The sequence below is a fragment of the Centroberyx affinis genome, unplaced genomic scaffold (assembly GCF_046629955.1).
Source record: "Centroberyx affinis isolate AG114_WGS23_722 - 3 ecotype Tasmania unplaced genomic scaffold, CSIRO-AGI_Caff_v1 ptg004616l_1, whole genome shotgun sequence".
In the NCBI taxonomy this organism is placed as follows: domain Eukaryota; kingdom Metazoa; phylum Chordata; class Actinopteri; order Beryciformes; family Berycidae; genus Centroberyx; species Centroberyx affinis.
Genome location: NW_027282226.1, coordinates 72,683 through 85,380, shown reverse-complemented (window position 1 = coordinate 85,380; position 12,698 = coordinate 72,683). Strand labels below are relative to the sequence as shown.

Here is a 12,698-nt window from a genome sequence, read left to right as displayed (position 1 = left end):
TTCTATAGGTAGGGTCTGTTTGAGAAATACTATCACTAACAATACCACTGGTGTAATATGGAGGCAACTAATTGTCTCCACCACAGTCTCATTTGTTTACAGTAATTATAGCAAGGTAATAATTAATTCATGTCAATGGTGTATTGATGTTTAAAAAAATGCCACACGCAAGCCCTCAAAGAATAACATTCCATTTGTATGCTGACATAAAGCACAAAGATAATTTGTCTCTTGAGTCTGTTAAAGAAATGGAATCAGCTTCTCATAGATGTCAGACCCTACACCAGCTGGGCTTTCTGACCAAACTAAAATCAATAACACAGCACGGAACACATAATCCGTCCTAATAACCATGTTTCTAAAAACAAAAGACACTGTGGCGGGAGCGGTTTCAGTTATTGTACTTGATGCTTTATTGATTTGATTATTGAGTTCATTTTACCACGGTGAACATGTTTTTGGAATTAAATGGAACAAGTTTATAGTCTAGAGCTGCACACAGAACACTAACAGTCAGCTTGTTTTGGAAGAGGTTTAACAAGAATGTAGTGTGTTAAAATGGCATGGCAGACATAAGGCAGTATCTTCTGAACACAAAAATGTCTCAACTTAAGAAAAAAAATAAAACAGAACAGGCCATACGTATCGGAATTCCACTTCAACAACAGAACATATTAAGGCCTGTAGCAACTGATAATGTAGAAACTGCTGCATAATGTAATAACTTGAAAGAAAATGTATCTAAATGGGTTAATCATTACATTACATAGCTCCATTAACTGGTGATTACTATTTCATAAGGGGGGCAACATATTTATAACTGATGATGTAACAATATTGACTAATAACTCAAGCTATTGAATTGTTATTCTCACAATTACATTATTACATCTTTACTGAAAATGTTACACCCCTTATGAAATAATAACCACCAGTTAAACAAATAATGTGAGGTGAAATTAACAGGTTTGATTACATTTTCACCCATTTAGAGGGACATTTTATTGCGTTATGGCCTGCTATTATATTATCTGCCAGTTCTTACATTATCTGTTGTGACAAGGCCTTAATCTACGATTAAGAGTAAGACATTTCAACGGAAAATGAATTTGGAGATCATTTCAACACTGAAGGTAACTAACAACAACATTCTCCCACCATTCCAGCTATAGCTTCTTCATGCATAGCCCGGACAGAGAAGTCATGGCATCAAAAGACATTGGCAGTCTCTATTTTCTTCAAACTCTACCTCACTTTTCCATTTTCCATTTAAGATTCCTTGTATTGTGCACATCCTGGACTTTGCAAATGAAGACGATCTGACTCCAATACCAAAAAAAAAAAAAAAAAAAAAAAAGGGTTTGGGGTTATTTTTTTGGCTTGAGTCCTTTCTCCTTCTCAAATTGGGCAATCTGACTGAAGATATCCAACAGGTTGGCGGGGAGGGCTTTTTTAGGCCCTCCCCCTGGCACTGAGGTGGCGCTGCTCTGTCCGTTACGGCTCCCGGCGCCCGTCAATCTCCCTCCCTCTGACCTGCCGCCGCCTCTGCTGCCGCTCTCCTCCTCTGCTCTCGCCCTCCTCCCCTCCTTCTCTCCGGTGGCCGCCGCCGCCGCCGCCGCCTCCTCCTCCGCCGCCTCCTCCCGCCCTCCGCTCTCATACCTACCTCCGTCTAAGGAGCTCCTCTTAGACGAGGCGGAGTCGTTTCTCGCCCGGCCGTCGGGGCGTTTGGAAGCGGGGCCGGAGCTCCTGTCGGAACGCGGGGCGGCCGAGTCCCGGCTCTGAGATTTCCGGGAATACTCGGAGCGGGAGTTGGATTCGACCGAGGAGGAGGACACCTTCCGCTTCCTCCTCTCGTCTAAGCTGCTCCTCCTGGCGGCTTCGCTGTCTCTCCTCTCTCTCCCGTTGACCTCCTTCCCTCTCTCCCTGCTCCTATCCCTCCCTTCTCCGCTCCTCCTCCTCCCCTCATCTCTGTCGGGGCTTCTGCTCTGGCTCTCCTGCCCCCTCCCGCTCTCCTCCCCGCCCTTTTTCCTCCTCTCCCTGCGCGACGAGTCGGACGCCTCGTCCTCCGAGGCCGCCGACAAGGAGTACAGCTGGCTGATCCTCCTGTCCTCCTCCTCCTCCCCCCGCCCCTCCAACCCGAACCCCCCGCTCTGGTTCAGGAAGGTGGCGGAGGTGTCGGGCGGCGCCGGGTACCACTCCTCCTCCTCGTCCTCCTTCCTCTCTTTCTCTCTGCTGCCGTCGTCCCGGGAGGAGACCCTGCGGCGGCGCTTGCTCCCGCGGCCCCGGTCGGACCGCCGCCGCTTCTTTTTCCTCTTTTTGGACCTCCGGCGGGAGGAGGCGGCGGAGGAGGAGGAGGGGGAGGAGGAGGAGCGCCCGGGGGTGGAGGAGGAGGAGGACGACGAGGACGAGGAGGAAGAGGCCGATCTCTTCCGTTTCCGTTTCATCCTGGAGATAGAGGACATCCACTGACAATCTGATCACAGATGATGATGCTGTAAAGTTGCTTTGCTTCTACAGATTCAATTGCCATCTAAATAAAGAATACCATGTGCATATGTGTGTATTTATGCTATCTGATTTAAGTTATTTATGTTTCTTAATGTGTATTTTCCTTATACGTTTGAACTGACATGCCTTTACCAGCAGTCCGTTTACCTTCCATACCTTCCAACGAACAGAGTCAACTCACCTCTTCTCCTCTTTTAGGATCTTACGCAATTTCTCCGCGCTGGTCTGGCCGCTTTTGGCTTTCTCCTGCTCCTTAGCCAGCGCCTCTTCTCGCAGGCGGATGGATTTCTTTAAAAAGGCAGCCGGGCAAGGCAAACGCGAGGCAGGAACAATTGGCAGCCCCCCCCCACCCCCCACACCGACGCCCGCAAGTATTCAAACAAAATACACACACCATTGACACCAGACATGCAATATAGAGAGCCCCGAAAAAACAGCATTCAGCCATTCGTTCAGATCGGAGGAGGAGAGGAGCGTGGACAGGGAAAGGGCGAGTCGAAGGAGCGAGGGGAGAGTGAGAGGTGAAAAGGAGAGCGTAATGACCCAAAAAAAAAAAAAAAAACAGAAGACAGAAGGATGGAGAGATTTATGGCAAACGCGTTTACCATGTGGAAAGCGGTGTGATTCAAGAGCGAGGTTGTTGGCATAGAGGGTGGACAGAGATATAGGCAGAGACACACATACACACACACACACACACACACAGCATTTGTTCCCCATGGCGACAGAGAGGGTTTCACAGTTACCGTATCAGGACCCGGGGGGAACATCGGTGCAAACCGGCGTCCGGTGGCAGAGTCGTTGTCGTTTGGTAGTTTGTTTTGTTTCCCCCACCCCCCCGACAGGCAGGTGACGAGGCCGTGGCAGTCGAGAGGGTTCAAAGGGCAGAGTCCCGGGAGGGGTCACAGAGACACACACACACACCGAAACACTTCATCAGTATTACAAACCGTAGTGTCGTTGCGTGTGTGTCTTGCAAGCTTCATACGCTGTGTGCGTCTGATGGTATCTTTGCTTCTGCTGCTGAATGAGTGTGAATTCATGTTGTGTTGTGTGTGTCCATCCATGCAAGCGGGCATGAGTGTGTGTGTGTGTGTGTGTGTGTGTGTGTGTCATGGCTAGCTCACCTGTATTGTATCTGTAATCTTGCGCAGGGCCTCCTGTGCCTCGGGGTATGAGTCATCTAGAGACAGAGCTCTCCTGTACAACCCCTCCGCTGTCACTAGTTTCTCCTGTTCCTCAAGCCTGGAGTGCACACACACACACACACACACCTCTGAGCAAACTAGGTCATGGGTTTGAATCAGTAACTAATTATTCAATTATATAATACGTAACATAACAATTATACACCCAATCTACTTAAGTATAACAAAGCTCTCTTGGCAGCGGTTACACCTCTGGTCACTCCATTAACGTACTTTATAACACAGGGACAAACCAGTCTGGCTAATGCTCACTCACTAAATGTGCCACTCATCTGCTCCAAAACAGCATTTCTGTCATTCTTTAGTGCGTTCAGCCCGGTGTTGTTAATACTGACCGGGCCCTGCAAACCTATTTGGACATTCCAACCTATTCTTAACAACTCTGAAACGCTATTTAAGACGTAAACGCTGTATTTTTCTGTATCTACGCTCTTTCAAGGCTGTGAATTTAGACATCTTATAATACAGAATGATAAAAAACTCTAAACTCTAAATAATCCACTACTCTCATTTTGGCTAGAAAAGAAGAGATGTAAGCCTTTCCATTTCATAAAATCTCTGAGTCAAGTTCAATCCAGTTATCAGTAAACAGGGGCTCCATCTGCAGCCCCTTACAAGCGAAGGCCTTCTTCCCTGCTGCAATGTATCTCGCTCCTCATCACTTCATCAGGGATATCCTCCAAATACAGAGCCAGACTGGTCTTTGGTATTTGTTCACATAGAACCTGATGCATTGGTGCCCACAGTCCCTCCCAGTGTGAGTGAATTCCCAGAAACGTGGTCATGATTTGTCTCCGTTACACCGCGATCTCTCCAAGACGGCTGTGGCATTTCTAAATGTAACACGAACCCATAATTCCTTGATGTTTAATAATCTTAATCTCAATAATCTTGATACTATTTGTGCTTTGTGTTTGCCTCAACAAGTACAGTAACTGTAAAAGCTGAATTAGTTCTGTGTTTGGACTGTGATCACTAACCGCTTGAGATAGATACTGACGCCAATACAAGTTTCTATAACAGTCTTGGTTTACCAGACAACACGTGTCTTTAAGGGCATGTAGACACCCTGCTGCCAGTGTTAAGTGTCTTGTTCCACCAAATGCATCCTGCAAGCTAAAATTCCATGTCAACATCACCTCCAGGGGACGTACACATGTAGAATGGAATAGTTAAAAGAAGACAAAGAAGGATTGGAACAGACAGAGCTGCGGTCTGGCTCTTGACAGTGGCCTGCAGCAGGTAAGAGTTAAACAGCTGAACACGTGACAACAGTGTCAAACAGTGCACCACGCCTTCAGCTTAACCACAGTTCACCTAAACTGGTTGACATCAAAGTCAGAATTCTGGTATTGTCACGACAACACACACCCACACACACACACACACACACACACAAAAGCGTAGCATTGCTCACTGTTTCCCTCTCTCCACCAGCGTCTGGCAGAGGTACTTCTTGGCGTTGCGGTGGTCAGGACAGCTCTCCAGGCCCAGCTCAAAGTCTGTTATAGCCTTCATGATGCTGCCTTTGTTGGCATACCTGGGAATGGACAGTGAGGGAAACACTGGAGTGAGGAAAAAAGCCACCCAAAGAAAGAAAACAAACATCTTTTTAGCAGTAGCTATCGCGAATGGGTAATCATTTCCTTAGAGGGATTTTGGTTTTTCATTTTAGTTAAATGGTGGGAAAGCACTTAAGATTTCTGTCAAACAGCTTAATGCTACTCCTAGGTTACTTCTCCACTTGTAACTATAGTATAAGATTGCTAACCCAAACCCTTTGGAAATAGTGGTCGTTCAAACTAGTGAGTTATTCAGATGACTATAATGGAGTGGAATATGAGGAAAAACCTTACAATGTATATTTCAGGTCATTTCTATTAGTTTTAATACATTACCGATGCATGCACAAGTGTTTTAAAACACTATATACCGTATGTTGACCAGGAATCCTAACATTACTGAAATATTATTTTCACATAGCGGCATCATTTATTTGCTATGCCTCTTTCATTTAAGCAGTCATGTTTGATGTTTGATAAATGAGGCTCTATTGTATGTTAAACTGTCACACTATAACAGTGCTTCATTAGGTTTCAAAGGCAAAGCACTCAGCGAGTGTTTTGGTAACGCTTTATGCGTGTACAGTGTTTTTTTTGTTTCGTTTTTTTACATGTGTTCACACTTATTATTGCATTATTAGGCCGGGCACCAAGCCAAAGATATGTTCCAATTTCTGCATGCGGTAGTGATAACTAAAACATGAGTTAAGAGGGCGATACCCACAGGAATGCATTACCTTATGTGTACTCTTGGTGTTTATGTAACACTTAATGCTGACCACTTTAGCAATCCACTGTCATGCATAGTCACTCTTTCATTTTACAAACATAGTTTAGGAAAAAAAGGAGATACGAACCACTTCTTATGAAAACAGACTGCTATTTATTTAACAGTCACAAAGATAAGTACTCAATTCAGTACACAGACTGCAGCAGGTGTTAGTCTGATTATTTTTGTTAGTGTGGCCCTTTGTGTGGGTTTGTTTTTGTTTTGGTAGCCTTGTTAGGGATGTTGAAGTGGGTAAAAGATTGGTATTATGATTGAGGTCTAAGATAGAAATAGAGAGACATTTTAAAGTAAGCCATTCAATGGTATTATGAGCAGATAGCAGAGGGGCTACTGTTGTGTGTTATGATTGATGATTGTAACTTATTTGACTGTTGCATATGTATATTTTGAATGTTTGGCAAGGTGTATTTTGAGGGTAGTGTTTGTTTATAATTGGTGGGATGAGTCAGTTATGATGTAACAGGTGGCCACTGGCACTGATAGGCACTTGTGATCATGACATTATAAGCTTTTATGCTGATATGTCTGTAGCATGTAATTAACTGTAGACCACTAATGTCTATATAAGCCCTGAACCACAAAAATGTAACTAGAAAATTAACTAGAAAAGACGTTATATATCCGATATATCCGATATATCCGATAGCACATGAACAATACCTCCTGTAAAGGCTTCATTTCCGCAATATGATATTAGCACAACGTTTTGCCCTACACTTTTCACGGTTGCACTTAAAAACCAAGTCTAAGTCATTCTTCTCACACATTCATGACATGAACAATTAAGCAAAAAAATCATTTCATTCTATGTTTAGGGTAACATTTTTCAAGAGGTAATTGTTGCCTGTTATTGATATTGAGAGCTGGGAAAACAAGCCTCAATACTGATCACATGGGCTCCACAAGAAAACTAATAGGGAAAACTGAATATTCGACCCGTGTGAAATATCGCTTTGAAGCCAGAACTTGCAGTTTTTGTGGACCGCAATTCTCAGTCCGCGCAGAAAGTGCCAAAAAAAAAAAAATATAATAACATCAAGAGTGGATTATATGGGCTTAAATAAAAATGAACTCACAGAGCTCCCCGCGCTACCAGAGCCTCCACGTTATTAGTGTCGATCTCCAGGGCTTTGTTGTATTCATTCATCGCTTCCACATGGCGCCCGTGCTTAAAGTGGTCCACCCCGGCACGCACGCTGACGGGACAAAGGGAGATGGGGAGACAGGCAGACAGACAGACGGAAAACAAGGTCAAGTTAATGTTGGCAAGACCAGTCGATGTTTCAAACTGAAAAGCGTTCTGATAACCAGAGCCAAATACGAGGGACCAGAATTGTCAGGACCCAAGGTTAAGTAGTTTATTTTGTGCGGCAGTTCCGCCGTTTCAGGACCTGCTTTGGTGAAAGTAAGTTAGTTGAAGGACCACCTTTGTCACATCAGTGGGACAATGAGCATCTTAGAGAGACCTAGTCCGCTGTGGTGAAAGTTAAAAAGGAGAGAATTACCACTTCAGGGCCCAGGATGCGGACTGCTTCTTCCTGATCGCGGAGGCAAAGTCCTCCTCCTCGAAAAGTTTACTGTGGAGGGAGGGAGGGAGGCACAGAGAGGGAGAGGATACATCGCTCAGTGTAATGACATTCAAAGTAGTCCAAGGTTACCTCTACTCTCCTACCTAGAAGGGTAATCCTTTTTAAAATTGGAAAGAAGCCTCTCCCGGCTGGTTCAGGAACACAAAAAGGTCCTTGAATCTAGAGGAGAAGAGGTTTGCTCTCCATGGGTTTAATAATCGGTTCTTCAAAGTATGGCCACCTTTTCTCACATATTTGAGTTTTTGGGAGATTGGCCAATTTGTCAACTTACCCATTAAGTGACACCAAATCCTCCATGTTCTTCACACTTTAGCATACACTATGTTGAGTGAGACTGACTCCCACCAGTAATAACCTGTCATTAAATGTGTGTTGGCCAGCCAGCCAGCCGACATGTTTACCTCTGCAGGCCTCTCATCATCGATGGCGGCTGGGTGTCGCTAACTCCCACCTTCCCCAGGAGGTACTCCACGACGGAGGGGTTGTGGTAACCGTGGCAACCCCTCAGCAGGCGCTCATACGTCTCGCTGGTGTCGCTGGCTGCACGAACGCTACGACTGGAGGAGAGGAGAGGAGAGGTTTAGTTTGGTTTTTATTAAGTTTCAGTTCTAGTATAAAGTTTTAGTTCAGTTTTAGGTTTTTTTTTTCACAAAGTCTCCTTTTTATTTTTATTTCTATTTCAGTTTATGAAAATGTTTTTTATCACCAAGTTTGTCTTAGTTTTAGTTAAAAGTAATAACCTTTGTTTTTATTAATATTAGGCTAGTTTACCATCAAGGCGGGAGAGAAACAGGAGGAAAAGTTTACAGGTGCTACCAGATGGTGTAGAGCAGCGCAACAAGCAACCAATCAGGAGCCTGTTCCATACAGAGACATTGTTCTGCTCTGATTTGATTAGCTCACTGTCAGTCAGAGTATGGTGGTCGGCAGGGTAAAAGTCTGAGAACAGGCAAAGACCAAAGACTGTATAACTGAGGCATTCAAATGTTATGCTGCCAAGGACGGTTCTTACCCTTCTTGGCTTTGCGCCAGGAAAAACAGTGTACTCACGTGGATCTGTCACAGCGGGGCTGCGGAGTACCCTGACTTAAACACGGACAGTCAGAATAGTGTGTTACCTGTAGTGTATGGGCAGCTCCTCCCGGGCAATGACTCCCAGTTTGATGTGCTCCAGGCTGGGGGAAAGACAGGACGGGTGGAGGGACACTGTGATCTTCTCCTGGTAGCGGTCAATGTCCTTCACTCCAGCTACAAGAAAGCACAGAGCTTAAGTAAAGCTTTGCCTTAGGTAGGTCTTGATAATTTGCTCTCATCTGGTCCTGTACTTATCGGTGCAGGTAGGTAAAAAATACATAAAGAAAATAAAAAATGGGGCACTTCTGTTTTATCTGGAGTCTTGAACTTTTGCACCTGAAATTTCAGTAGGCCAGGTATAGACAGCCCAGTTGTTTCGGTCAGTCAACCGCAGAAATCCCGGAATTGTACACCACGACTATGTTTCATAGTTCCAGTTTAAAAGATGGAACAAGGATGCCAAGAAAAACAAGTTGCCCTGAATGGAATGTGGCAAACTAGACCAGGCTGCACATTCATCACAATTAGTTGTGAATGTGCTATAAAAACAGTGGTAGAAAACTAGAAAACGGTTACAGAAATCAACAGATCCAGTGCCATTAGAGACACAAATATACATAGGTACAAACAGACCCAGTTTGAAAATCCTGCATTAAATGTAGACTGTGACAGGGACGATTATGTGAATAGAGAAATTTCTATGGAACCGGAAGTCATATTGGGCATGCGGGCATCGGACTTAAGAGGTCTATGAGCAAAGCATGGCTGAATGAGGATGTTAACATTGTTTTTATAGCACATTCACAGCTAATTGTGGTGAATGAGCAACCTGGTCTAGTTCGCCACATTCCATCACGGGCTGGGTTTCGTGCATGCATCTTATTATCTTGGCATCTTTGTTCCATCTATTAAAACGTGACTATTAAATAAAGTTGTGGTGTATGACTCCGGGATTTTTGTGGTTGACTGACAGAAACAAATTTGGCTGTTTGTGATAGAGCTCCTACTAACAATGGCTGTAGGAGCTCTTCACAAATATAGCAAATAATTATACCCTGATAAACCCATTATTATTATAATTACACCTTGATCGACAATGACATTCAAGAAGTCAAGATGTCGACTTGTTTAGGATCGACCCTCCATAATCCTCCAAATTTATTTAGCTGAAGCATTGTTGTTCATGACAAAGCCGACAAAGACACTGACCTCTGATGAGGTCTCCGATCTGGTAGTAGGACAGCGGGTCATCGTGGCTGCCAGTGGAGGGGATTTCTCTGATGTGACATAGCGCCTGGAGGGGGAGAGGTAGCAAAGAAAGAGAAACTATTATTTTTGGGGGAATTTTCACCTCCATTAGACAGTCACAATAGAGAGAGAGAGAGAGAGGGGAAAGATCGGGGAAGAGATAGACATGCCACAAAGCCGACAAGAACGTTGTAGCTATGTGTCATGTGCCCAAATTATACTGGAACATAAATGCTCAGAGTATTTATTCATAGGCTAATGTGCATTAACTGGCTGAGCTGATGAACCTACCGACAGCTCTAGGTCTTCTATGTCTCTCTCCAGTCCCCCGGCCATGCAGAGCAGAGTGAGGAAGAAGCCGTACTCTCTGATGTTGTTGATCTTCCCCACCACAGCGTCTCCCCTCTCCAGGTCCCTGTACAGCATGGCTCTCCTCTCCTCGAAAGACACCTCCATGAACAGCTCCACTGGTGGCATGATGGCATAGGGTTCTAGGAGAGGACAGACACAGTGTTGAATCAGGTGTATCACAAACATAGATATTATTTTGCATATCAGAGAGGCCCACCACTAATAGATTCTCCAATTCAATCACATTAACATATTAAGATGCATATGTGCTAGGCATGGGACGATATGAAAATTTCATGTCACGATTATCCTGGCCAAAATAATTGTGATTCACAATATTATCCCGATAATCATCAAAATATGCTTAAAACTCTTAAAATGGCGCTAGAACATAATGGAATCACTTTACCTTACATTTTGTTAAGAAGCAAATATTGTTATTGCATCATAGGACACATTTTTTTTTTTTTGTGAACATCCTTTTTAGTGAAAAACAAACAAGGACAGATTCAGACTCAGCAACACCCAGCAGGTAATCACAATGAGAGAAAAAAATTTCATTAATAAAAAGAATCTACCTATCAACCTGATATCCAAGCATTCACATGGTTCAATTAGTTATGTGTTGTAAATGTGGCAAATGGAAATTCAAAAAAAATCAGGAAATCAATAGGACTGTACATTAGTGAACTAGACAGCTTTTTCAAGTCACATGTGAGGATATTCACGCTCATGTGAGGATATTCCCGATTATCCCGATAATGGAAATTCACCAAGATAAAATTATCTTGAGTGTTTTTATCGCAATAAAAGATAAAATCTTATATCCTCCCATCCCTAATATGTGCTCATGTGCACACACACACACACCTGCAGCCTCCTCTTCCTCCTGCTCCTCCTCTCGAGGCGTGGCGGTCTTCCATGCGGGACAGAATAGGATGTCAGCTTTCCTGGCAATGAACTGCTCCACTAAGTGACCACCCTGCACTCCACCCGCCCTGCACACAAAACACACACACATACACACTCATCAGTTGCTCCTTGTTATGTAATCCTGTAGCATAGTTGTTTGTGTATCACGGTTACTCAGTATATCCAGGGCTAGGACCTTGGACTTCTATGATGGCTACATCGGGAGATGCAATGACAGAAGCCATACCCACTCTTTACATAGTTATCTTATCAAAGTGAAGGCTTACCTCTCATATGTAGCCTTGGACAGGTCAGCGACTACAGCTTGAAAGTCTGGGTTTTCTGTCTGTTCACATTTCAGGGTGTTGAACAGTGATTCTCCATGATAGGTCAGACACTGCCTCAATAAGTCTCTGTCCATTCTCTGCTCTTTAATGACTGCTATCACATCATCCTACAACAGGTAAAAAGAAGTGGACAATGAATTTATTTATCGCAATGCTACTATGGTTAACCTAACGTTAGGAAACTATCGTTAAAACAATTTTACCAAATTAGCCAGGGTGGGCTTTAACTCACGTTACACAGAACATAACAGACATTTCCACGAACATATCCAGTTGCATTTAACAAGTCGGTCAGACAGCCAGCTAAGTTAGCTAAATATTGCACATATTTGTGGACAGGTTGTAGCTGAGTGATGCAACGTTAGTCGTCGTTCGCTAGCAAAACTAACGCTAGGCATGCTAACACTGTGGCGCTAACGGCTAGCTTGTTGTTTTAGCACTTTTTGGTCTTACGCAAAAACTCACAGCAATTTGGTAGTTTCAATTCGCCCACTTGCTCCATTTCTTATACGAAAAACAAACCGTTTAATTTGTAATAAGTAAACAGTAACATCGTGAAAACTGCAGCACTTTGATAGTCTGGAGAAGTGTGTTACATTTTAAACTGTACCGTGAGAAACAAGTTCCGCCTAGGAACTATAGGGGTTGGGAGTTTGGGAGTTTTCTTCATGCACGCAGAAATTTTATTGAGTAAAAGGTAACGTATCACAAAGGTTCCTATTAGTGTTAGCTCACTCGCTTATCAGTATCTTCCCATGGATTTTTTATTCCACTGTATAAATCTTTTGTCTGTTCAGCCTACTCAGACAGACTAATAGTCTACTATCTCTGTATATTGTACACTATATATGCAGTAATAAAACTTGAATGCTGAACAACACCTAACTACAGTGAGGACAGATTTTTTTCCTCAACAATTTGGTGCCCTGACACACAGCGGTGACCATTATCCAAATTTAAAGAGATAAGGGAACCATTTGAAAACCCAATGAAAGTCTGTTTTGAATCTTTAAGAAGGTTGATGCAGTGTTTAAATAGTGTTCGGGGGACACTCAGAGAATGATAAACTAGGAAAAAAAAGGACTGACTTAAGTAGAAAGAAAGAAAAT

At 43.6% G+C, this 12,698-nt stretch overlaps 1 protein-coding gene across 1 annotated transcript; it reads right to left on the bottom strand.

Moving 5' to 3' along the window:
- Window positions 1–403: 403 nt before the first annotated feature.
- ttc14 (tetratricopeptide repeat domain 14) lies at window positions 404–12,172 on the bottom strand. The gene is made up of 13 exons (XM_071544613.1): window positions 12,055–12,172; window positions 11,530–11,696; window positions 11,201–11,328; window positions 10,271–10,470; window positions 9,941–10,025; window positions 8,776–8,905; window positions 8,059–8,214; window positions 7,574–7,645; window positions 7,145–7,264; window positions 5,134–5,256; window positions 3,636–3,753; window positions 2,690–2,796; window positions 404–2,445 (listed from the first exon to the last, which is right to left on the bottom strand). The coding sequence occupies exons 2-13, from the start codon at window positions 11,661–11,663 to the stop codon at window positions 1,368–1,370; spliced, it is 2,451 nt and encodes an 816-aa protein (XP_071400714.1). The 5' UTR covers window positions 11,664–11,696; window positions 12,055–12,172; the 3' UTR covers window positions 404–1,367.
- Window positions 12,173–12,698: the final 526 nt, after the last annotated feature.